General features: G+C 37.2%; 1 protein-coding gene across 1 annotated transcript in view; it reads left to right on the top strand.

The window, feature by feature from the left end:
- Positions 1 to 27,345, top strand: part of CDC73 (cell division cycle 73) — a 113,116-nt gene that overhangs the window by 13,226 nt on the left and 72,545 nt on the right. The window contains exons 8-10 of the mRNA XM_063343136.1: positions 10,952 to 11,050; positions 12,316 to 12,394; positions 23,076 to 23,140. Of these exons, the coding sequence (XP_063199206.1) occupies positions 10,952 to 11,050; positions 12,316 to 12,394; positions 23,076 to 23,140 (243 nt within the window). The remainder of the gene's footprint in view (positions 1 to 10,951; positions 11,051 to 12,315; positions 12,395 to 23,075; positions 23,141 to 27,345) is intronic.

The following is a 27,345-nucleotide window of genomic DNA, read 5'->3' as shown; positions in this document are numbered from 1 at the left end:
GTTGATCAGGGAAACATGATACCCCTCTGCAAACGCTGTTTTGATTTTTCTGTATGGTACTTGAATTGCTAATGTGCCTGATAATTCTTTTTATTATAAATTTTCACTATCTGCTTGGTATAGATTTATCTGCAGTCTCTTGAATCCTCCTGGAACGTTTAAAAGCAAAATGGACTTCAACAGTAGTTTACATACCATATAGTGTCTGAGTTTTTAATATCTGAATTCCTCTAGAACTTCTGGGTGAATGATAGAGTGAGCACCCCATAACGTCAATTTTATTCTTTCTTTCCAAAAATTACTTCAGTCTGAGGCAGCTCCTTAAGCTCTGTCTCCACAGAGGAAAACTCCTATGTATGAACGTTCCCAGTGTTCTCTGTGGTAAACAAAGATGCAGAGGTAGTTTAAGATGCAAAAGAAAAACACAAGGAAGATCAGACAACAACAAAAAGAAAATAATCTGTCATCCTTATCAGCTTTCTGGCAGGTTTCCTCTGTTTTTGATGTGTTTGAAAAAAGTACTGATTCCTTCAGCAAGATGCTGCTTGAAATTCTATGCAGATGGTAATAATCTTAAGTATGTTTATGGAGTATTTACTGATTCTCCTTTTGGACACATTTTCTGATTCTGAAGTTTGCTTTTTACTTCAAATACCCTTTTTTGCTTTATAGAACTTTTCCAGAAATACTTTTTTTAAGTCTCCAGTCACGTAGCGTTCTTTTTTTACATCTTTCATGATACTTGTGTTCTGCCCTTTTAGATGCTGCTTTTAATTGTCTTTTGATAGCATCTTCGTTGTTACGTAGCTCCCCTTGCTGAAATTATAGTGGTGGATTTTTTCCTGGCTGTAGGTTGGGTTTTTTTGTTTCTTTGTTTACAAGAATGTTGAATTTGAAGGCATTGATACTCCTTCACCAGCAACCTCTCTAAAGTAGGTATTATGGACTAAACCAAGAGGAGCTTTTGCTTTTGTGACTACTTTGGCCAGTTGCTCCAAGAAGCAATTACTTGTGATAGCTAAAGATTTAATTGCTGCATCACTTCTCTTCTTGACGCTTCTCCAACCTGCAAAGTAACTGCAGTCTTTCATAATTACTGTTTTCTTCTTTGGAAGTCTCTGTACTGTCCCATTTATATTGGCAATGTATCCCCTAATGATTTGGGACAGGTTATCATTCATTTACTATCATTCTTTGGTTGTATTTCATAGATTATTTGACTAAGCTTTCCATAATGCATCACACGGGTCACTTATCTGTATGAACCCTTCTGTTACCCTGTTTTGATCAGATGTTGCATTGATCCCTGGCTGTCTTGTTACAGATTTTTGTGAGGTTCATGTTGTTTGTAAAATCAGACATTGCAGTTCTGTCCTCTTTTGTTTTTAAGATTTCTAGAATTTGCATTTGTCTGCCTATTTTTATGTTTTGCTTAGAAATTTGTTCAGGTATTTTTCCATAGTTTTCTGCCTGATTATTATGCCATTCTACCCTTTTTGGAAATAGTGTTTGATTTAATTGCTAGTGGGTGAGTCATCCTGCACTGTCTGTTTTAAACATCTGTTGGCCTTCCCCAAGTCTGTAGTGTAGTCTTCTAGATTTTATGAATAATGTGACATTTTTATGTAATCACTTTTCAGAGCCAAATTGCATCTGTTTAGTCTAAGGAGTTTTTTTCTGTCTCATAGTATCTTAATTTTAGAACCATTTGAGAAGATATATTGTTTAAAGCAATTTAATTTCAGGTTTGGCTAAAGGCATGCAGCATAACATTGCTGTTCCGGTGAGTCAACTGACAGTCTAACCAACTGAAAATTTAGGCAGATTTCAAAAGTGATAAAAGCACTTGATGGTAGAGCTGCTTCTGAATTCCTCTACCATTTCTTTAAGCAGCCACAGTTGTTGGGGGCTTTAAGAAATTAATCTTTTCTGTTTGTCCTCACACTTCATGCAGTCCAATTCTCATTCTTAATCTTCACAAACACACACAAAAATCAGGGTAAGGGAGTTGCTATCTTCAGACCTGATACAGCTGGATATGCTGGGAAGGAGAAGCAGTACAGGTGTAGGGAGAGAAGTTTAAAGAAGAAAAAGTGGAAATTATTTAATCTGTAGATTGATATTTGGACAAGGGGTCTTGCTGCTGTGTCTCACTATTTTATTTGGTGGCCTTTTTTGTATAAAGCAGGCATAATAATTTCAGATGCTTGCATGTTACTTCATGTTAGAAGGGTATGAATGAGTTCTTGATAATATAGTCGCACTGTTGACTATAGAACCTATTTTTGGAGAACAGGTTAAGTTTGTCAGGTTTTTATATATGTTAAATCACTTGGAACTGAAATATTGTCCGGTGAAAATATGTCAGAATTAACACTGACGTTTTCAAAACTGCGAATCTTAGGGGAAAATATAACAAAATATTACTTTTGTATCTTATTTATTTGAGAGAACCATTGTATATAGAACTGGATATATCTTCTCTGATAGCTAAAATTTTGAACCCATACATAGAATGTTTACCATCATAAGTGTTTGGAGTGTTAAGTTTTGAATTACTGCTTTGCAGAGGTTTCAGTTCTGTTGTGTATGTGTTTTTAGATAAATGTTTGGCTGTTTTGTAAAACAAACTATTGAACACCTAGAAAAAGCTGTGTTTAAACTGAAATGGATTCCTTGTTTTCATGTTCTTCCTCTATCTTTTCATTCCTGAATAATACTTTGATTTTTATAATCTCCTGTAGCAGGCTTCAGCAATCTTTTCTGAAAGAAAACCCTCCTCATTCCATCTCTACTGTAAATGTGCTTGTGGCACTCGAATTCTTCCTGTAGGAACAAATTAAAGTAGCCTAAGCTGGAGCTTTAGCATTCACAGGTGTATTTGGAGGGCATGTTTTTGCTGGCGACTGCTGATGTACTCAATTATTATTTTTTTTAAATTTTTTTTAATCTCCCAGATTACTCAGAAATATTTCTTGGATAAGCAGCATGGTAACTGGGCGGGCTGGGTTGAACATGCTCTACTTAGTAGAGAAATTTTAAAACTGGAATCTTGGAAATGCCCTAATACTGCCCTTGTGAATTTGTAACTTTTTGAAATATATTCTTATAGGAATAGTGAGCTCTGACCTCCTTTTCTTTGTAGTGATATACTAGAGATTATTGCTAAAACTTTAAATTTTGGGTAGCATTCTTCAGTCATACATTCGCAACTGCAAGTAAATATTAGACTTACCTTTTCACAAGTGAACTCCAACCCTACATACAGGAGAGAAATAACATAATCTATCCTGTTGAACATATGGGAAGTCTAAAAGGTTATACCGCATAACCTTTCTAAATCGCTTTGGCTAAGAAGCTGGAACAATGACTATATACGTGCTTTGTGTATGTGGGTCGTACACAGACACGCATTTATATATCTGTGTGCAGCAACTGCATGGGACTCGTCCAGCTGCTGGTTTTGTGGATTTCTCGGCCTCTTTTAACAGATCTGTAAATCCCTACTTTGCTGTCTTCCTTGAGCCTTGTGTAAGTCTTCTGAAGGCGTTGTAAGGCACTAGGAGTCTAGAGTGACCTGTACAATGTCTTAACGTTGTGTGCCTGAGTACACTCCAAGGAAAAGCACTGAAGTGGAACAACAGAAATTGGACATGAGAAATCTGAATTTGAGGTAAACATTTTTCTAATGGAATTAGTTGTGTATAAAATAAAAGAATGATAGATGTAGGCTCCTTTATACAGGTATCTGTTAATAGTGGAAAAACTCTTTAGAGTGTTAAAACTTGCTATGGGATCAGTTAGGTGAAACTCGATCCCTCTAGTTTCATTACCTTTGAATCATGAAATTGTATCTTTTTGTCAATGTAAGATTGTTTCTTTAAGTGCTTATTACTTGGTAGGTCTAGGTTGGATTGTGGAGGCAAAGGTCTCGTTTATTACTTGCTGTTGCTTCGCTTCTGCAGACTGACCAATTTGATTCTCTCACGATGTGAGTAGCTAATCTTTTCCCTGTTTAATATTTACCAAAAAACTAAGAGAATATTGTGGATTATGTTTTTTTATATATAATTTTTCCCCTTTCCTTTGCCTGAATCAAACAGGATGTTTTTCTGCCTAAATCCTGATATTTTTATATTCTCAGTTCTTATGTGAAAGACTTAGACGAGGCCATCTAGCACATGCTTTTCTTAAGCTTTGTTTTGAAAGCACAGGAATCTTACCTTGTATAACAAGCAATTTACTTAAATAAACGATTTTTTATGTTGTTTGATTTTTATTTTTTTATTAAAACCTTCATAATTTTTCAGTTTCGATATCTTTAGTTATTGCAGTCCTGTTGTAATGTACTAGTTGCCTATACTTTTCTTTGGAAAAAAAGGTGGATGATGTGCAGTATATACTGTATCCATAAAAAAGGACATTAATACAGAAGGGAATGGATTCAGCCGTAACTTCATTTTATAGAGCATGACTGTGAGTTGTATGTGTTAAATTCCATAATCTTGATTTTATTTCCCCGCCCTGGGCTTCTTGGGTATGTTTGTGTGCATAGTGATGAGAAGTCCAGAACTGAGTAAGATGATGGGAGTTTATAGCTGACCTAGCTAGAGGGATTAGTGCTTTCCTGGTATGTGGTGTTTACCTTGGATGTAACCCACAATTGCAAATTTATCTACTATAGTGTCTTAACTCTGAACTACTTCAGAATGTTATCCCTTTGTGGTTTTCTGTATTCCTGTGCATAAGTATCAAATAGCAGGACTTCTCATTTTCCCCAAATGAATCTCATCTTTGTGGTGGTCAGTATTTTTAGTTTTGTATTATCACCCGGAAAATATTACCACTGCAGTTAGTACTTGCATACTTTATTTTTTAAATTGATGTCTTTTATTTGTAGGATTGATCCTTTTAGCAGTAACTAACATTTGAAGTAAATGCTGTGAGAAATCGCTTTTTCAGTTACTTTCAATTCTCATATTTTTGTTCTAATACCTCTTGAGCATTCCTACTAGTGACATCACCTATGAGTGGATTAATACTACAATTATAATACTAATTATGATCACAATTCCAATACCTTCTTTTATATGATCTTGTAACTGGAAAATATTTATATTAAAATAATTTTATAGTGAGTCTAATAGTATTTTAGTCACTTTTGACAGCTAAAAGTTCTGAGAGTATAAGTTTGGATATTTTAAAAGAAACTTTTATGTTTAAAAGCAACTTTATGTTTGGACTCTAGGTGGCAGAATTGTTCTATGTTACTCAAATTCACAATAGTGGTGAAATTTAATAGCAAAATTGAAAAGGTGAAGGTTTACCAGGTTAATAGCAACTGGTATCCTCATTAATGCTTTCAAATGGAACAAGCGCGTGGTTTTAGAATGGCAGTGCACAAGTGTAATGACATGGTGTAGCCTAAGTTCCTAAACTCCACTTTATCCTGTATTAGCTTACATAGTAAAACTGGGAAGACTGTTACATTGCTGCAAGGCACCAGTGCAGACGTTTTGAATACAGCACTTAAAGGAAAGATGGGCCAGATTGTAAAAGTTGTATTTATATTGGGCAATAATTAATCTTGTTTTCTAAATAGGTACCTCAAATTTGTGGGAAGAATCTGTGGAATAAAGCATTATGTTTTCTGAAAGAAAATTTAGGTCGGCTATACAGTGACCTCACCATTCTTAAGCACTTCTTATATAACTGTTTAAAAAAAATGTATTTCCATGTGCTGCTTTTACAGGAGAAATAAACTCAGATTATCTATGAGGGGTGTTTTTTAGTAGATTTTATGCTGTGCTGTATCTTCAGGATACTATGGTGTTGCTGCTCTTTCATACTTCTGAATTAGCCTTTGTGCTATTTAAAATCAAATGTTCGAGTTGTCTTTCATATAATACTCTTGCTATAGAAAATTAGTGAAGATAATACAGAACAAGTGAGAAGTAGAACTTTTTACTGAAAAGATGTTTTCAATCCAGTGCAGTAGACTAGTAATACTCAAACTTTTTGACTGGAACATAAAGAAATGTTATTTGATTCCCAGAGTAATATTTTGTCGAAGGGAGTGTCTGATTTTTATGCTTTTCCCAGCAGTTAGTAACAAGCTCAGTTTCGTTATTAGTTTTTTTTATAGGTTCCCTAATCTGACAGTTTAAAAAAAAAATGAAGTCATGTGCTCTGTTTCAATGGTTAGCTATATAAATTCCAGTACTTCATTGCAAATTCCTTAAACCACTACTTTCCTGAAAGCGCAAGTAAGACGACCTATTTATTTAGGTGGTTCTTCTTAAAATTGTCTGTGTGGTAGTATGCTTATTGTATGACTAACTATAGTATGGTATGTACAGGTCAAAAGTGTATGGAGGGTAGTTTGAGAGGTACTGTGAGCTCTGTGCAAACATGCCTGTCAGTGCAGTTGAGCATCTCTTGCATTTTACGTGTTATTCAAATGAAAGCAAATAAGGAAAATGGGAGAGGTAATGTGTATGTAATTCAAAAAGGAGGATTTACTTCATCACAGCTATATAATTCAAGATTATGTTTCTAGTTGTGGCCTTTATCTGAAGGGTTCTTGTTTAAGGAGAGGAAAGATGCTGGTTCAAAAATGATGGAAACCTTTATGGTCTGAACAAGCACAGGGCAGAAAATACCAATAGTTCACATAGCCGTTCTACCAATATATTTGCATGCTTGCCGTTGCTTGCGACTGTCCCTGAATATCAATCTTGCATATGTCCATCCTTTGATTCTGAGGGCAACCTAGCACACAATATAAAATGTAGTGCTTAGGACTATCTTTAAAATAGAGGAGCAAGGAGGAGAGATCAGCTTCAATGTCAGTGAATAGTTTACAAGGTGAAGATACAGCTTCTTAGGCATGGGTGAGTGATGCCTTAAATGAAGGACTCCAGATTTAAATATGTGCTTTAAATGTAAATGTGCAAAATATTTTTTAAAGACACAGTTCATCAGTTTGTGTTCTATGTGAACAATTTTGTAATTTCTGCTGTACTTTTACAAGACCACCTGAATACTGTTTACATTTTTCATGTCATGCACTACATAGGAATTGCTGAAAATGAGTGATGGGAATATTGCATTTCCAGTACTGCCTCATGCCTTTCAGTCTGGTGGCTGCAAAGGACTTAGCAGTATGTCTGAGCATATCAAGTAAATGCCTAAAGAAGTGTGGTAGGGGCTTGATTCTTCATTCTTCAGCCCTACTGTAAGTTTGGTCAATGTTTATAGTGTTCTGCAGCTCTTGATCATCCTGGGTTGCATGTCCAACAAGAAATCCGTATTGTCAGCTCAAATAACAGTTTATTTGAGTTTATACGGTTGTTCCTAGGCTCTTCTCTCTCTATAGTGAAGCCCCAGAATGTAAAATCTGATTAAAAATTGGTTACAACTTAGCTATAGGGAAATTTTGAAGCCCTGTAAGCGGTGCTGTGTAACAACATATATGATTCTAGTTTTGTATGTTAGATTTAATCTTTTGGTTTTGTTCAGATGATTGAGATAAAGTATACTTTTCTTTAATTTTTTTTTGTTTTCTGTGAAGTTGAAATCAATATTTCTCCTTGATTGTTATATTAGAAAAAAAATTTTTATTTTAATTTTTTGCTAGCATGATAAAGCTCCTATTGTGACTAGAAGTCTTTGTTGATAAGCAGTAGTGCAGAATGGAGTTTGCAACTTTTTAGAATAAATTGTGATATATTTAAATGAACGTATTTTTACTACAAAAGGAGTCTTGTTAGTGATGGAACCTCATTAAGTCTTCCCCAGCAGAGCAGGCTGATCTTACTTGCTCTGGTATTTCTCCTCAAACAGCCTGATGTTAAATTAACAGCAGTGGTAGTATCTCGACTTGATCTGTTAGTCACTACGTTGGCGAGGGATAGAGCATCTGTGCCAGTAAGTTTTGAGAATTTACATGCTGTTGCAGGCTTTCCTACAGAACCTGTGTGGTTCCCATTCTGTAAGATGGTTATGTTTATCTGACCACAGCTGCTGTTATGGATTGTCTTCTGGCTACCATTGTTTTCCCTTCCATTTTACATCTAGTGCGTGTGTCTTCTTTTTAGAGGCATGAGTGAGGGAAAAATCTATTACGATAGGGTTTTACTTAAGACAGTATCCAAAGCCTGATTTGGTAGTTGCTGAAACACTTTGCCTCTTCCTTTTTTTTTTTTTTTTTTTTTCCTTCTTTCCCTGGTGTAACGAATTATTATTAGGTGTAGACATGGTTGGAGTCAACAAAGAGAGCTTTCATGGGAGTAGCAGCGCTCTAGGCAGCTAAGGACAAGAATCGATGGAATTGTCCTTTTACATACTAAGGATTTTCTTCAGCATTGTTTTTAAAGCATGTTCAGAATTTTTTAAGACTTAGTGCAGAGAAACAGGTATTTTGTTTTCTTTTTTTTTTTCTGCTCTGTCACCCAGATCAGAAGTTTTTGGTAATAAAAATGTTGCACTTGGTACCAAGTTTAACTAAATCTAGGTCAGAAGCTAGGGGATATTCATATTCTGATCTCTGAAGGGATGAACAATGAAAACTTAGCAGTCTTGCAACTCTGCAGGGCTTTGCAAATCGGTTGGTACTTGCAGTGGACTTTCTGCTCGATCATTTTTCTGTCAGCGTAATGTAATCCCATATCCCCGACCAAGCCAATGTACAGCAAGATGATGATATTATTTCAAGTGCTTGTTAAAACACTGCTGTGTTTTCCCCTTCCAAACAGGTATTAGTCGTGGCCTTGGGGGACCTGCATTTTCATACTGCGGAAAAAAGACATCAGTGTGAACACTTTGTATTTCCATGCTTATTAGTGACTTCTTTTCAGCAGATGGGAGAAAATCTTGTGTGTTTTGGTGTTTTGTGGTTTTTTGGTTTTTTGGTTTTGTTTTTTTTTACCTTAAAGAATTTAAAATTTGGTCCAGGACATGCAATTTCAGGCTATTAATATCTGAGATGCTAAAATGCCTTTGAAAAATTCATAATTTGAAATTTAGGCTCACTTTGAGAGTGTGTTAACTGCAGGTTTTATGAATGAAATATGGATGTGAAAGCTGGTTGTAGCTTCCTTGTGACTGAAAGATGACTTGGCTTCTACATGGACAATCACTCTTACAAAATTCCTCCTCTTGTTATTTAATTAGTTCCTCCTCTTGAATTTCAGAAGACAGAGTAGCTTGTCATTTCCAAGAGACAGTATGTGATAAAGCATAGCAATGACAAGAATTGTGATTGATATGCTGCCCAGTCCACAGTTTGGGAGAAATCTCTGCGTTTTCAGTAAAAGTGTGCAGTTTAGACTCTTTTCTGAAGAACGGAGCTAATTTTGAGTATCCTTGTATAATTCATATGTGCATGGCTCACAACTCTTTAAAGGCTTTTTTTCCCAGGATTTTTCTGACTGAAAAGAAATTCAAATACAGTTTTGTGTGAGTTCTTTCAGTCTTTGTGAAAAGAACTGGATTTCCTCGAGGAATGGCTGTGCCTTTATAAGTGGTTTCTGGTGCTCTTCCAGTTCCTGCCCCTCTGGCTTGGAGCAGACTGACAACATGCTGACTGAGGTCAAGTGAAATAAGCTTAGAGAAGTTTTGCATTACAGCTCCCTCTAAATGATTTCTACAAAATTCACCCCAGAAGTTTTTGTTCTGTAATTCATGCATTTGTTTTATAATGGCAGTGGTGTTAATTAACACCACTTCAGTGTTAGCATACAATACTCTGGAAGGATCTAAGTATTTTGTGAATACTTTATACTATTCTGAAAAGCCATTTTGCTTAACTGATAAAAGGTTTCTTTTACTGATGAACCATTACTGAAAATTGTCAGCAGTGACACACATGGTGTACACATATCTCTCTAGCTCGAAATGCCTATTGAGTGGTAATGTAACGAGCATATGCCTTTCAAAAGTTTAACTAGTGTTTACATTTTTGTTTAGAATAAAGCAGTCCTACTAATATTACCACGAGGAAAGTGTTTTAAAAATGTTGGTCGATTTTTTTTTTTTTTATTATTATTATTTTTTTTCCGGTTGTGCCTCAACGACTTGGTTATGTGCCAAAACACTGCATGAAGTTATTGGAATTATCCTGGATCACACTTGAATTGAGGATTTGTGAATGCCATCTCTGTACTTGCTTCCTCTAATTTAAAATGAAAGGCTCGGCTGCTTAAATTACTTGGTGCCAAATGGAGTGAAGTCATAATTCAAGATAGATATTAAAAGAACTGCACGACAACGTGGCGGGGTTGTGCTCGTGAACTGCTAACAGCCAGCTGAAGGATGTTCGGCTCTGGTCAAGAGCCTTGTTGGAAAGCGCAGGAGGTGGCTGCCTGTCTGCCTCCCCTAGGCTCCTCCATGGGGGATCAGGGAAAGCCTCCTGCGGATTCATAAGGACTCTTCCTGAAGAGTGGCTGGGCATGCTGGGGTGGAGGAAAGCTGCTTGTGGCACAGGGTTGGGCAGACAGGAGGCCAAAAGTGAGCAGACAGGCTCTCATTAGTGGATGTGTACCTGAGCCTCAGAGACGAGACTTGTCCAGGAAGTCTTGAGTGTAAGTTTTTCCTTCTTGCTACAGCACGAAGAGTTGCAAAGGGACTGCAAGGGCATGGTAGGTGAGAGGGGAGAAGGAGATTACAAGGACGTTATGAATAGTTTGGTTTACCTTGTGGTATAATGAAGCTAGTTAGATTTAGCAAGTTTAGGCCTCAAAGAATAGGCGGTAGCAGCAATGCCTTAGAACTCTGTTTATATTTGGATCCTGTCACAGAAAAATAATCAGAAAACATCTATTCAAAAAAATTGGTGCACAGGTTTTGTTTTTCTGTGAAGTACAAATTAACCAAATGACGTCTTGTACCTGTGGTGTTGTTATGTGAAAAACAGTCAGCAAGGTTCACGGGTATCTGATATGTTTTTCAGAACTTTGCCAAGAACATTTTTGCAATTCTTCAATCAGTAAAAGCCAGAGAAGAAGGCCGTGCACCTGAGCAAAGACCTGCACCAAATACGGCACCAACGGTAAGAGCAGTGCTTTGGGGAATATGAAGGCAGAAGCGAGAGTAGCGTGTCTTGTCATTATTAAGTACGAAATTTGTTTTGCCTTAGTTCCAATGAATGCACAACTTTCAAGCATAACTTTACAGATACTCTTTGACTTAAATTACTTTTATTGGTATTTAAAGAGTTGAATATATTGGTTTAATTTGTTCAATATGTTCTTGTTACTTAGAGATTAAACTGCTAGTGCCAGCTTCTGCATCTATCAAACACTAGGGACATCCTGCATCGATTTGCAACAAATGTACTAGATGAGACTACTGCCATTTCAAACAAAATGTTTTGCTGTTTTTCTGACAGATAGGGTAGCAAATGTTTAAGAATCTGGAACGTGACTCATGAGTGGGAACAGCTCGAACCAGCTTTCTTTTGCCTGTAATAAATCAGGAGGGACAGACTTCGAGCTTTATTGTTCAAGTCTGTCTAGGTATTAGACAGGAATTGTTTTGTGTTGTGGTGTTTGCTATTGAGTTCTATTAAACCTAATATGTTCTTGAACTTGGTGGCAGTCTGATATAAAAGCTATTTGGTCATACTTGGATTTAGTTTTGCTGCTACTGCATTTAACAAATAACTAAATTTATGTAGCAAGATGAATTTCAACATTTAAATATTGGCTTTGTGTTGAGTCTTGTAAATTGTGCATGGGACTATTCAAAAGTCCCATTCAGAGTAGTTGTGAATACATAACTAAGCCATCCATGAAAAAGCCTGGATTGGTGTGTAGTGTGCCTCTAGATTGGTGCTTTTTAAAAACTTTTTTTTCCTAGAATGCCTTTTTTCCCCTCCAAATTTGTTTTTATTCTGTAGGTTTAGCAGAATTTCTGCTTAATCAGGCTGGCAAGGAACGTTTTGTATGTGTGGCTGAAGGCTTAATCATGGGTGTCAGTTGACAGGTTTTTTCCCCCGCTAATTCTTGAGATATTGCAAAAGCTCAGTGATTTCATAAAACTTACAGATTTTAGCTAACGTAGTTTGTTACTGCTACTTTAGTTTTGCCTCAGGTTGTTGTCATTGCTTTCAGTATGTACATCTGAACTCCCTTTCGGTGGGATTGTAAGTGAATGTTGAAGGGAAACATGTAGAAATTTCAATGCATTTGAAAAGTTCTGATAAGAGTGAACTAACTTTATACTCTTGAACGGTTCCATGTAATACTTTATGAAGTTCAAAAACCATCAAATATCTTTTAGTATGCTTTACAGATCTTATTTAATCTGTTTTAGGATCCCACTTTACGAAATAAGCAACCTATTCCAGCTGCCTATAACAGATACGATCAGGAAAGATTCAAAGGCAAAGAGGGTAAGTTGACCAATGCTTCTTTTAAAAGGGAAATCGATGAGTTACAGAGTTCGGGTTAGAGGATTTTCTGTGCCATTACTTTTCAAAACTATGAAAAGACCAAAAAAGGCTGTAACTATGCCTAAAGATAGCTTTTCCAGGTAATAAAGTTGAAAAATATGATTTATTAAAAATTATTTCCACCTCTTAGGAAGCAAAATGAAAGCTTAAAACCAGAACTTTTTTTTGGGGAAAAATATAATTATTTGTTTGGGGAAGGTCATCTGTAATTAATAAAAAAGTAGAACTGCAAATATGAGTCAGATGCATAAAATGAAATAGATTGCCTCCTCAAGCAATCACAATTACTTTACAGGTTGCTTCCAGTAATTACAAGTAAATATTATTAGCTTGTTATGTCTCTTTAAATTACAAAGCAAACTGGGAACAGCAGTGCAAAATATTAGCTCCCTTCTGAAAAGAAGGTGGAAATAATCTACAATATTTAAGAATTCTCATTTATTTTAAAAAAGAGCGGAAGGTTGAACTTGACTGATGATTTGTTTTTCTAACTCATAATTTTTTTGTTCAGGGAAACTGAATAACATTCATATGCTGTGTATGTGAATTCTCAAATTACGTGGGAGTGCTGTACTGTAGCTGGTTGTGTTTAATCTTATATTGAAATGACATGATTGCTTTTGCTATATAAATAATAAAAAGCAAGAGTATATTACAGTATACTTAGATAGTTTTGATTGTAACTGGAGAAAGAAAAGCAAGAAATATAACACCAAGGAGAATTCCATGCCGTAAGAAATTTGTGAAGGTTATGTTTTCCTTGTACCTCATACTGGAATTTCAGAATCTGACTATAGCCATCTCTGAAGTTATTTGAGAAAAAAGAAGTTTTGTAAATATGTGCTTACATATGAATACATCCTTTAGGTTTATGGATTTTTGTTTTGTGTGTGTGAAACTTACTATAATAAATTTGGTCAGATATTCTGTTATATCCTCTTGAAGTCTATTCCCTGTTGGTCTCAATATACTTTTATTTCTGTGCAGTGGTTTTTATTTACTACTATTCATTGACAGTTGCGTGGTGGGGAGGAGAAAAAAGCCAAGTAGGATATTTGCTAGCTTTTTCAGCATTGGAAAAGTACAAGTATCATGAAGAATTCATTGTTATAATAAGAGTCAAGGGAATTTCTTCAGTTTGCTTCTGATAATATTTTAAATCTTCAACTTGTGTATTTGCCAAGTAGTTTTTATTTACTTTTAGTACCATTTCCTATTAAGAGTTAGAAACAGTAAATATCTATACTGGACAGCCTGAAATAAAAAGTGGAGAAAGAAATTAATGGACAGGTGTAACAGTTCAAATGTACCAATGCATGTAATTCATTATGGACTCTTTTACAACAAGAAACTTAAGTAAAGGTATGGTCTGTGTTCTTCTAGAGGGCAAATTACATCATTCTAGTGATAAGCAACCCACATAGACAACATCTGTACTGAACAGGTGAATGTATTTGATGGTTTTACCACATGTGTGCGGTTCAAGAGGGAACAGAAAATAACAGATTTTGCACGGCAGGAAAAAAGAAACTGAAGAGTTTGTCAAGCAGCTCACCAGTGCAGGTTTAATGTAGAAACTTCTGAGCAGAAATCAAAGGTGAGATTAAATGATTGCCAGGGAAAAAAAAAGGTATTTCTGCCTGTAATTAATACTGGTGAAAAATCCATTTGTGTGTTATGCAATTCTGAGAATGTGGTCTTGGGGTTTCGGTCGGTGCTGAAGTGGACTGGGCTGGGCTGCGGCTCTTGTTTCAGTTGAAAAGTTCTTTTGGGATGTGGTGGTTATGAAACGCCTGAAATGGTCATATTCTGCGTGGGTAGTTGTCGTTATCAGTCTGCTTCTTTCTAGGATACGTTCATGTGCCGTGACTTTCCGGTGTCTTTTATTTGGTTTAGTCACATGGGGAGTTAATTTTGTGTTTCAGTTTTCTAGCTGTATTTAAAGAAATACATAGTTTAAGAAAGCAGTGGTGTAATAGCAAGTTAGAAAAATGTAGGCTAGTATTGGAAATATAAATTAGGTGTTTGAAAGAATGTATTTCAAATACAGGACTGACTTATGAAGGGTACTGATACAGCATTTATGGAAGTTACATAGAATTAGTAGTTAATGTCTGGAATTCTTAGGAGAGGACCTAGAGAGATTAGAGATCTTCCTCAGCTCCAAATTAACTTCAGAAAATAACAGATCTTATTTACTTCTGGGGTATTCTATTATAAATCTATAACTTTAAAATTATAGTTTAACTGAAACTCACATTGCAGGTAGTTTTCAAAAGCCATAATTATGCATTAACATTTTCCTATGCCATTCAGCACTAGTAATGTGATTTGCTTAAAACTGAACTATAGAATCATAGAATGTGTTGGTTTGGAAGGGACCTCTAAAGGTCATCTAGTCCAACCCCCAACTATACACATACCTTGCAACTGTATCACAAGCGAACTCATTCCTTAAAGGATTTTTAATTTAGTTGCCCTCAAAATTAAGTTGTGGCCCCCAAGTATTCAGTGCAGAAGTGAGATTGCAAGCAGAAATAGTTGTCAATGAAAGTAAAATAAGGCATTTCTCGTTCCTTAAAGGCTTTTTTTTTTTTTTTTTTTAAGATTAATCTAGTAAGAACTTGGAATTACATGTGTTTATGGAAAGCTTGCAGTGTTGGGGATTTTGGGAAAGAAGGCTGAAGGAACAGAAGGATGGTTATTTGAGTTCTAGGTATAGTAATTTGCAGTCTTTATACCATTGTATCCATGTTTATTAGTAGTCATGGGTAACACCTGGGGTAAAGTTGAACCCTGTAAATTTGTGTCACACTGAAGGGTTTCCACGTGATTGTGCGTGTGGTTGGCTAGAGATTATGGAAGGGAGGATTGTATGATGCGTGGAACAGTGTGTGTAGTACCGATTCTGTAAAGGTTGAACCAAAGCCAAGAGGGGCGGCACCTGTAAGCTTTTGTATTTGCGTCTCACCTGTTTGCTCTTTCCTCAGAGGTATTGAAACTATAGGAAGGATTCACAGTAGTCCTCTCCTACTTTGCAGGTTCTTGTCTATCTGCAGTTTCATATAATACTGCAGTATTCATGAAGATTTAAAGTTTAGGCAGCAAAGAGGTGAACTGTTTCTTCTTTGATTATTTGTGTGGCTTAGTACGGAATTTTTCCATTAACAGTCTTGTTCTTAGCGTAAACAATGCAAAGCTTGTAGAGCTAAGATGGTAAACTTAGGAATTTTAACACAAAATGCATTAAGCTGCTGACTTGCAGCCAAATGTCTCTGCTTCTTGTGATGGATCATTATTTTTGATGTGGTGTATCAGGATGCCTCTCCGTCTTACTCAAAATCTTCATGCCAGATGGGACAGGCTTTGCTGCTAGAATGGTTTAGTTTGCTTTAATAGTAAACGTGAGGGGGTGGCGGGGTGGTAATTGTAAGGTACTACTGAAGAGCAAATAACCAGGTACACCTGCAGTCAATGGAACTGCTTACGCAACCCTGAGCCTGTAGTTGGTAGTTTTCTCTCAAATGGCTGTCTTGTTACTGCAGCTTTGGTTAGGCAGGGGAGAGAAATCTTCCCTTTGACATTCCTAAAGTTCTGTGATATATGCCATAGGAAATGTGTTAGAATGTCTCTTGCAATAGGACTGGTATGCCCTAGATATTTCCACAGGGGAAGAACATGCTATATGGCAGTGCACCCATCATGCTGAACTGCTCAAACAGCTTTGAGGTGAGGAGGTGAATGCCCTGCAATTACTTTCTTCAACTGCTCTTTCCTTCCTGTTGGTTTTGTTTCTTTCATGCTGGCTGGCAGTGATGCTGTCCTCTCTCTAGAGCTCTATTCTGTGCTAAACTTTCTCTACTTTTGCCTTTGTAGTTTAATTCGTTTCCTTCATATTACTCCCTTTAGCTTATTTTTACACTTTATTAATGTGCACTTTTACTAGTAGTATTTTATTTGTGCCACAGGCCATCTTGTTCAAACTACAGTCTGTCATATCTTCTTGAGCAACATAATTTTTAAATCCTTTTCAGGATTTAAAAATCTTCTGCCCAAATGTCATTGGACACTGAGGAGAGGACATGAGATACATCAATAAATATGTATTTAAATATCAAACATTTGCGGCACACAAGAAGGTATGTGGTTCGCAGCTCAGCCAGTGGTATACCGAAACTTTGAGCTGATGCAATTGTTCTATAGGACATTCAAGGTACTAAACTGTTCTGGACAATAGGCTTTGGGTTTTTTCCCCCCTGTTTTTTGGGTGGCTTTACCAGAGTTCCTCCTTCTCACATGCATGTTTCTTCGGTAATTCCAGGCTGTGAAATAGTTCTGGGATGATAATCTTGAATCACAGGATGATAGGGGTTGGAAGGGACCTCTGGAGATCATCCAGTCCAACTCCCTACCAGAGCAGGGTCACTCAGAGCACGTTGCACAGGAACGCATCCAGGCGGGTTGTGAATGTCTCTGGAGACGGAGACTCCACCACCTCTCTGGGCAGCCTGTGCCAGGGCTCTGCCACCCTCAAAGTAAAGAAGCCCCTCCTCATGTTTATGTGGAACTTCCTATGTTCCAGTTTGTGCCCATTACCTCTTGTCCTGTTGCCAGGCACCACTGAGAAGATCCTGGCCCCATCCTCCTGACACCCACCCTTTAAGTTTTTATAAGCATTGATAAGATTCCCACTCAGTCATCTTTTTTCCAGACTGAAAAGACCCAAAGCCCTCAGCCTTTCTTCATGAGAGGTGTTCCAGTCCCCTAATCATCTTGGTAGCCCTTTGCTGCACCCTCTCCAGCAGTTCCCTGTCCTTCTTGAACCGGGGAGCCTAGAAGGTGTACATTTTCTTGACCCGTTGAGTGCCTCTCTCAGGATAGATGGCAAAGTTTCTCTGTGCTGTTCCAAGTGTTAGGTCTTCAAGGGGTGTTCGAGGAGTGTTGTTCGTGTTTGTCTGCTATTGTTGTCAAGGTTTCAACATAGCAGAAGCCAATAAACACCCCACCCCAACTTTTAGTCCTATTTAATGTAAATTGGAGAGGGTTTTGCTATACAACCATGTGACTTCAGTCCATAATGATGAAAAGAATACTTAGCACATCCAAGTGTTTCCTTTAGGAAAGCTTGCTGTTGACTTCCTACTATTGTCACTTTTTGAACTATTCTTGTGTTGGATTTTCAAAAATAGCTGCATTTTTTGTTAAGTATGCCTAGCTTTCAATCAGTCATAAGTGTTAAGCCTAGGCAACAGAGGTCAATGAAGTTTTTAAACTTGAGGTGATTCTGGACCATAAAAACTTTTTTTTCCTCTCTCCTATGCATTGTTAAGAAAGTTTCTTTTAAAGTATTTCTCATTATAACTATTTTATTTTAAACTGTATGATTGCTGTTTGCTCAAAGAGAACAGGAGAACTGGTAGCAGGAGATCCAGAGTTCTGAAACTTGACTGCCTTGTTAGACTTTTATTTATTGCATTCATTTTTAGGGTTATAGGATTCTGCTTTTTTTTTCTAGCAGAAAATATGTGCAAGAGATCCACATTTGGACAAAGATTGCGGTCTATCACAATTTTCTGGCTTTGTGTGACCAAGTAGCTTGCTAACTTTCAGTACATTCACTTCAGTGCTGGAAAATACACACAGATTCATACTGTATTTTTTTTTTTTATTAGTAGTGGGACAAACTTTTAAGAACTTGGGTGTTAATTACTTGTAAGATTATTACTGAACTGTTATGTATTGAACTGTGCAGAGAATTTCATAAACTAATTAGTATAGCTTGGAAATTTAGGCGTGAAACTTTAACTTGTTAGAGTGTAGTACTTACTGAAAAGGAGGTTTCAGTAAACTCTTATGTAGAATGAAATTTGGTATTGGTGATTTAATTACCATGGGTGTGAAGTGGGGTAGTGAATCATTTCCAGGCAGTCTGCAGAGCTGTTGCTATCTGGAGTTTGAAGAGTATACAGCTGAAAAAAGAAGTGGTTATTCAATCTTATTCATCCGCAGTTCAAAGTCTTTAACTTGAGCTCCTTCAGTGTTTCAGACATGCTCCTTTTGTTCTGTTTGCCTAGACTTCCTTCCAGAAATTCAGGTTAATTTGAATCTTTTTAAAGCTATTATTCTTTTGGTATTGTATCAGCTCTCAAGTTTGCACCCAGATGGGATGGCTAGAGCTGCAGCAGGTGCAGAATCAAAATGTAGAGTGAGCTAGATGGACGTAGAGCAGTGGGATTTAAGCAAATGGAAGGCACTTTGAACATTAATATTCGCATGCAAGGAAATGGAACATATGCCCAAATGGTGATGGAGAATATAATCAGTCCAATAAACTGATGCATTAGGGTGCATATTTTCATTTCCAGGTCTAATTCTTTTAAATGAGAGAAGGCACTCAGATTGATCCATATGATGCTGGAACGGTACTAGAAAAAGTGTATGGTTTTTTTGATAGTCTTTGGGTTTGTGGTGAAATTGTGATCATAATACATGCAATGACTGGAGGAGAAAAGGTAGTCTTAATGTTAACTGACGATGGTTTATGTTTTTGAAGCATTAGAACTGATTATTCAGTACTAGTTTTTGTGTTTAGTCTCTCAAGATGTAGTTTTTAAGGCATTTGTTAATGTCGGTGTTTTTAACAATGCCTGTTGTATTTGGCAAACAGTAAAGGTTGCAATACAGTTAGTTGCAATAAGTTAATGCTGGGCTTTGCTTGCATTCTTTACTCCCTTCTGTTAGACCTGTGTTTAAAGTATTTAATATGGACTGCTTTTTGCCTAAAGGAAATGTGTATGATACTTTGTAATTTTACTGAAAAATCCCAGTGCATTGAAGATTCTCAAGTAAGCTTTTCTTTTTTTGACAGTTGTTCTGCATCTAATTCTAAGCCCAAAGTCTTGTCATCGCTATACTTTTATTTAAAGGGCTCTCTTCTTAAGTACCCTTTTCGTAGTAGATGGCTTATAATTTTAACTGCTTCCTCTATTACCATCAGTGAAGCCGTGATTTTTGAAGCTGGAGTTGCAAGCTAATTCTTGGCCAGGCATTAATATTTCATCTCTGTGCTGGTGCATGACTCAGCTGGTTTGGGAGGGAGAGGAGAAACATACTGCTTTTGTGCTCTTAGTCAGAGGGTATGGTACAGCGTTTATTCTGACGTGTGCTGGGGGCACGTCCCCTGGTGCTCCGGGTTGCTCTGTGTTCTGCTCCTCTCTGCTGTGGCCTGTGGTTCCTCTTGTATCCCAGGTCTGCTTTTGAGCAGCTGCATCAGGGTCAGCTGCTGCCCTCGGAGAATGCTCTGGAAGAAGTGCCACTCTGCTTTCTAGCCTGGTCTTTCAATGTCTTTTACAACCAGATGCATTAACCTGGCTAACACCCACAGCAGTTTTTGGAGTGGGAATGCAGCTATAACTGTGGAGTCCCTGACTTGGAAGCACTTGTTTTCTGCTTTGCACGGGCTGTGTACAGTGAGTGGAGCTGAAGGTATTGCTGTATGTTGGCAAGGGTACAAGCTGTTGAGACCTTATAAAAAGGCACAAAAGTGCAAGTGGCAGGGCTCTCGCCTATAGCAGTATTTATTTCTGTCAGAAAAGCCAGTGGCCGACTGGTAGAACATCACATGGTGAATGTGAGAGGCTCAGGTCAAAAAAGCTATATTCTGAGAAAAGGGCGTCCGTGCTGTTACAGTTAAGAGGGTCACTGTGGTTATGTGGAAGCTGGCAGTGCTTAACTCTCACAGGTGCTTGAGAGTTTGAGGCAGGAAATCTGAGAGCTGGGGGGCAGTTTGGGAGGTGGTTTCTTCTATTCACCCCACCCTACCTGCAGGTAGCAGAGCCTGGGATCTACAGTAGACCTTGTCGTGGCTGCAGTAGCTGTTTGCAGGAATGTAAGTGGGTACCTATGTTCTACTTGGACCATTTAGCATCTCTTAAATTTACATTAATAAGGAAAAGTACTATGCCGTTATTTATACATTATCTGAACTGTTTTATTTACTACCTGAGTAGCTTTTTAGTCATTAGAAGGCCTGTGTAGCTGCTGGAAACGTTCAGCAGGTGAGTGCCTGCTCTAATGCCTGAGACAACAGGTAGCTCTTAAGGATCCTAGTTGTTTGTGTCGCTGCTGGGAGGAAGGGTCAGCACTAGGCTGGGAGCAGGAAGCTGGTGAGAGCCGGGGCCTCTGGTTAGTGGTTCTTGTGGCTCATTAAATGATCCAGGACATGTTTTATGAGAGGCTTGGGGAGATTTTTGCAAAAGATGAAACCACTGGCAGTTGAGCAGAGGCTTGTTCCCTGCCAGGTGCCCCTTTCCCCTTTCATTTATTTTCAAACTGTGCTGCTGACTCTATGGGCCTTTATTCCCTTTGCAACACTGATGGAGACTTGGGTTAGTGTTTTTTTAATTAATTGAGAAGGAATGCAAAGTTTTATTAGGAAAAAAAGTAGAAAAAGAGTCCAGTGGAAAGAAATAACTGAAACAGGGAACAAGCATGTAGAACTGATTATAGAACCTGGATTTATGCTGAGAGGAAAGAAGCTGTGGCAGTCCAGGCACAATGGGACATGCTGCTTTTCTGGTCTTGTTAAGGGCCATCTGTATTTGGAGTTTGGGAAGAACATCTGGTTGAACTAGTTGGAAATTCTCCTTGTCACAGGGAAGAGAAACCCATAATAGGTCAGTCTGGAAAGGGGAAAAGGTTCCTCTGTTGGTGACCCTCTGAAATTCACAGCAACTGTCAGCCTAGATCATACACGTGATTTATGTCACTGCAGGTCAGCAAAAGGATCTCTTCAACTTAGGGGAGCTCTACCAAGTATTTTGCAAAGCTTCAGGCACCACCTGGAATATTAATATGCTCTTTGCCTGGAAACAGTGACCCGTATGTATAGTCACAGAGAAAACTGTTATCCGTGGAAGTGTTGGTTGGATGCAACTTCACTCTTTAGCTCAAGTTCAGCTGTATGAGGCCTGAACTAAGATTCAATGCATAATTACATCTTGGGGTTGGGTGAAAAGGCTTAAGGCAACATCAGTTTATAAAGGGAAGCTAGGCTGTAGTTCAGAAATGTTAAATCCAGCAGAAGGGGAGGGATGGCCTTGAGAAGCCAAGAGGAAGAAGGGCTGGAGCTGAGGTGTGAAACAAAACATGGTTGGTAACACTAGGCCTCTCCGCTTGGCAGCTGGTGATAGGTGTGGTAGCATAATCGAGGGGGGAAAGGTAAAACCAAAAACAGTGTTCAGGAAGTAGATACCTGTCTCAGTGGTGAGAGGAGTACGATCATTTTTTAACTCCCAGGTATATTTTTCTAGGCACTGAAGAGTTATTAAATCTGGGAAACTTTTCTGCCTCATTTCCTACAAGTGTCTGATAATCTTCCTCATCTAAGGAAGAAAGGATGAGCAACCATAGATGCTTCCCAAGAACATCTGCATTGTTTTCAAGGTTGTCTGGGTTTCAATTTAAGTTAATTTACTCATGATAAGGGCAAGAAGCTGTAACTGTCTTGAAAATCTAATATTTTTCTTGGACCTTTCGTAGGTTCAGGTATGAGCATTACTTTGTTTCTGCATTATTTTTGGTCTGTTATTTTTTTGTAGTGATGCACTGTATGAAGGTGGTGTAATAAATGGCAAAAATCTTCCAGTTCCAAATAGTTGTTTCTGCACCAGTATAAGTTACCTTTACCCAAGTCTAGCTGAAATAGCCCAAAAGTTGCTTAAGTGTAGCCAAATACTTACCACGGTTTGATTGGTGATTATCACGCCATTATAAGTACGAATTAATTGAATGGTTGGTTGATGGGGTCAGTTGACAGTAGATGCATGAGGCTAGGGAATTTACAAAAAGAAGAAGGTTTTCTTGCAAGTCCTGGTGGCAATATTCAGGAGCTGTGTCTGATCGTAGGGTGCTGAGAATAGGAGGACAGAAAAGGGAGTATTGAAAACCAAACAGGTTAGTGGCAGCAGGCTTAGTCACTGAGCAGGCTTTTGGCACTTACTCAGCATAAATTCAATCTGATTAAAACTACTGAAAAAAACCCAAGCCCAAAACAACCCTTTTTATCACCTTTAGTCTGTTAGTGTGAATTTATGCAGATTCTGTCCTCTATATCATATGACAATGATATTGTCGCTCTTCTGCACTCCAGAAGTGAATTTATCACGTTAAGTGGCCACGTTTTTATAGTCAGCATGCAAACTCGTTTCTTATTATTTTTTTTCTGTTAATACAACTAAAAGTCGAATATGTTGCATTATAATGCATTCTGGGAATACTGCTTCATTTTCTAGTGGAGAGAATTTCTGAGATGTGTTGTAACATATTCTCACAAAGATTTAAATTTCTGTCCTTTCTCTGGAGTGGTTTGAATGATTCCATGAATCAGGAAGAGCTTACTCTTGTTACAGAAAGCAGAAATACCAAATGGACCTCTGTCTAAAGAAAATATGGATTTCCTGATTACTAACCAGGTTTTGTATTGTGAACAGGATCTAAATCACTACCAGTAGCAAGATGCGTTCTTTGCAAAAATAACTTCAAAGATATTGCCAGTGTTGTCCATTTAGACATGACGTCCCTGTGTTCATAATGACTTACAAGAGACTATTTTCCTTTGCAGAAACGGAAGGCTTTAAAATTGATACGATGGGCACCTATCATGGAATGACTCTGAAGTCTGTAACAGTAAGTCTTTTCTTAAATATGTTTTAAAGGAATGATAGTGTACCTATATGTATGTATATCTCTGTCAGCCTGTCCGAGGTTCTGGAATATCATTTTGGTTGAATAACAGAATTGATGAAAGTTCTCTCTGAAAAGATAAAACATGTTTTGGTTTGGTCTGTGCATTTTAGAGATCTCTGCTCAAGGGATCTGTCTGCAGTAAAAAGGTGTGCTGGGAAGGCTTTGCTGGCACATTCTTTTTGTGGAGGTGCAGCCATTTTGTACTCGACTATATTAAGATACCCCTGTTTTTGCTGGCCTTATGTATGTCTATGAAGGACATCTTTCATAATCATAACTGGTAAAACTCTACTCACAAAACTGAAGTAATAAAACTGGGTTTTGGAATATCGCTGTTTCCTATGCTGCATTTGGTAACAATACATTTACTTAGTGGTAGAAAAATTTGACTTCTGCATTACTGTGGAAGCTTTCTAACTAGTGAGACGAACTTCTTTTGTATGACTTCACAATGCCGTCAGTGGAATTGCTGCGTACATGGATGAGAAAGAGACCCTCAAACAGACTTCCTTTTTTTTTTTTTTTTTTTTTTTTTTTTTTTTTTTTTGCCAATATTTGTCTGCTTTTGTGGAAGTGGGTTGAATGCTCTCAAACAAATGCTGTTTTGATCTACTGGTAAGTAGGACAGATGCTACAAAACTAATGTAGAGTCGTCATAAAGGTGTTTGCCATCTGCATACTTATATAAATCTGGTGAATAGCACTAAACACTCTCCTAAATCCATACACTACTTCTAGTTTGCGCTCCTAATTTGAACATAAAATAGTATCTTGAATGTAAATTTCTTAAAAATTAGGGCTTTTTCTTGTTTGATGAAAGTTCTTGCCCAAGTCTTTTGTTTCCAACCTCCTCTGCACTTAAAAATATTTTAAAAGAAAAAAAAAAAGGGAATATTTTAAGGAAGGAATCTACTTAGCTCTAAACAGCATTATTTCTAGGTTAATTCAGAAATTCACAGAATCACACAGAATCACAGAATCTTAGTGGTTGGAAGGGACCTCTGAGATCATTGATTGGGCGAAGGAAGAAAAAATAACCAGTTATGTCCAAATATTTGTTCTTGAACTTTGCCTAAATTTGGGGCTGCTTTATGAGGGATCAAGCAGTGTTGTTATACCAAACCCAGGTTTCTATGGTATAATGTGCCTGTTTCAAGTGGCAGTGACTTGAAATGACTTAGTAAATAGGTTCTCTTTAAATTGGTTCGTGGGGAGGAAAAAGAAAAAAGAAAAGGCAACATTATAGTAAAATAGAAATGCTGAAATGTTTTAAGCTTGTCAGTATAAAAATGGCAACAGTGAAGGGTAGCACAGTAACCCTAACATTTTTTCTGTTGTGAAGTTAAAAAATAATTAAGGCTTTTTATTCTAGGAATCCTAGCTCATGTATTCAGCATACTACCTAGAGTTTTGAGGTAGGGTTATCCTTGCTAGTTTGTTCCATTAAGAAGGAAAACATAACTGATATTAAATTACTAGTAAATCTTTTTGCAACATAAACTTTAATTTTTTGAAATAACTGTTTAAGAGGTATTGCATGACTACGAATAAAGCATCATCTGGTGTCATGAAAAATCTTAAAACTCCATCTGTCATTTAGCGTTTTTCTAAGAAAACTTGTAATGGATTTTTGGAGCCTTATTTTCCAGACTATTAAAAAGGTGCCCTAAATATTCAGCTCATTCATAAATTGCGATGACATGCTGACTTTGCTTCAGATGGGGGAGAAATAAATCTGTTAAGTATGTGGCACAGAAATTTTATCTGTTTTTGTCTAAACTTTGTCACAGTGATGGACCACATAATTTTAACACATAATCTTCAGATCACTGTTTTGTATAGAATACTTAATCTCCTACCAGTTAGCAAATTTCATATTATGCTTTTATTCAGGGTTTCTTGGTGGTTCGCTCCTATTTTTTTATGATAGACAAAATGAGGGAGGCAATGGGAAAGTAACTTCTTCCCCTAGAGGTTTAACGGAAAAGTACATGATATTCATTCGCCAAATCATTGGAATATGGAGGATAGCATTGGAATTGCATTCTTCCTGCATGGTGTCTTTTGCTATCGTCATAGTATTGGTATAATCCCTATTGTGAATTCATCAAGCATTTCAAGGGAGTTTAAGTGTTAGGTAGCTCTTTGTTAGAGTCTGTCTTCAAACTTCAGACCTCTGATTTCCAGATGAATGGTGAAATTTGAAAGGTTCATTTTTATGTCATTGTTCTCCTTGACTTATAAGAAACAGAGGAGCTACCTATGATGTTTTTTTTGGTTAAAGTATTTAGTGAGAGCAGTCATATTCTCATAAAACTTCTTGTTTTTCTTGGCTGAACAAATCTTATCATGAAATAATCTTTCAGTTCCCACATGAGTTTTCTTTCTCTAATTATTCCAGTTAGAATTAATCTTTTTTCCGAGCATGGAGAAGTAAAATTTCATGAAGTCTTCTAAGTGAGATCTCACCAATAGTTTGGAGAAGGGCATTAAGAATTTCTTACTGCTTCTGAAATTATAAATATTGCCTTGAGATGGATGAATTATGCATTTTATTTTATCTTCATTCTTTATCACTTTTTTGTATCTTCTTATTTTTGCTCTAGTTTCCACTTTGGTTATGAGTTGCAAGTTGGAAGAGATTTATTTATTTTTTCATCCTAGTGTGGTGGCTCATTTGAGGGTTCAACATTATTGGTAATACCATCTGCCCTGACTTTTGTTCTCTCTCTTACAGGGATTCCTTTGGCTTCCGTGTCACACATTGTCCTTTATTTTCTTTGAATGAAACACTTTGTTTTGATGGTTAGCTTTCTCTTTTAAAAGGTTGATGGAGCCATTAGCTTCCAAAAGTTTTGATCTTGTTAGCAATTGGAAAAAACTTTTGTAGACATATGCTTATTACCTGGAGTGCAAACCATGACCCACTCACGTAAAATTCATAAGAAGCTTTTTGTTTCATGTTACACTCTCTACATGTCTTCCACTTGCACTCTGCCTTACTGTAATTCTTTCTAATGATTTTTATGAAATGTGCAAAACTTCTGTTTTGTGTTTGTTCTTGCTGCTTGTTCTTTTTAACAGCAAAACAAAAACTTCTGCATCTTGACTGCTTTCTTTTCATCAGTGATGTTGGAAAGTTTCTTAGTATTCAAAATTTGTGCCAGAACAGATGGTGAATGGTGGGCTTTTTCTGAAGTAATGTCAGCTAAAATAACTTGTGCTGCTGGCAGTTCTTCCCTGTAACAGGGTTTTTGCTTAATTGGCACACTTACTTTCTCTTAGGAAGAACTGTCTTATTTAATGAATTTTTATTGTGAAGGCATGATTTCATTATTCTGGACCTGGAATTGTTTATAACAGGACAGCTCCCTCAGAAAGCCTTTTTTAAATACCTGTGGCACCTTCTGTTTGCCTAATGATGTTTCGGAAACGAAAAAGATATTGGTGGTAGCTCTTGCTAGCTAGTTACCCAGCAGTTGCAAATTGTGCAATGTGACTTCTAGAAACCTACAGGTCTACCTGCAGTCTTCACTTCAAAGCATAATCCTCTGCGTAGCAGGGACACTTCTGTTTTTTAAGTAGGAAAGTTTACCATTTGAGAGAGATAAAATAAAAGCTATGGAAGATAAGTACGCTAGTATTTTTGTACCATGCAGGGTGTGAGGGAATGCTGAGAGAATCTTAAGCTGATATTCTCAACACGTTCGTTCTTACTTGTGTAAATTTGACATGTTCAGGGCATTAGCCTTCTGCTTTTCTGAAGAGAAATGTTAACTAAGCCAGTGTCATCTAGTGGAAGCCTGGAAAGTGGGTCTGACCTTTTATATATAATGCAATTGAATTTTGGACTGCTGGTTTCTGTAACTAGAATATTTGAAGTATTAAAGTGTTACTATAGCTTGAGATGTCGAGATCAGAACAAACTAGCTATCGGCACCTATGACAGGATACGGGAGAAGCTGCTTGTTCCGTGAGTGTCTGAGAGAGCTGGCTTTTATGGATTGGTGCTAACGTGTATCCTCTTCCAAACTGAGGGCATGCTTTGGATTGACTTTTGCACACTTGCACATGCAAATAATGTGTTTCTCTATGACAATAATAGTCATGGTGATGCTGGTTTTATTAATCTTTGTGGGTTTTTT

Source organism: Chroicocephalus ridibundus, chromosome 8 (assembly GCF_963924245.1).
Source record: "Chroicocephalus ridibundus chromosome 8, bChrRid1.1, whole genome shotgun sequence".
NCBI lineage: Eukaryota > Metazoa > Chordata > Aves > Charadriiformes > Laridae > Chroicocephalus > Chroicocephalus ridibundus.
The sequence above is the reverse complement of the archived record's forward strand: the minus strand, read 5'-3'. Positions and strand labels throughout refer to the sequence as shown.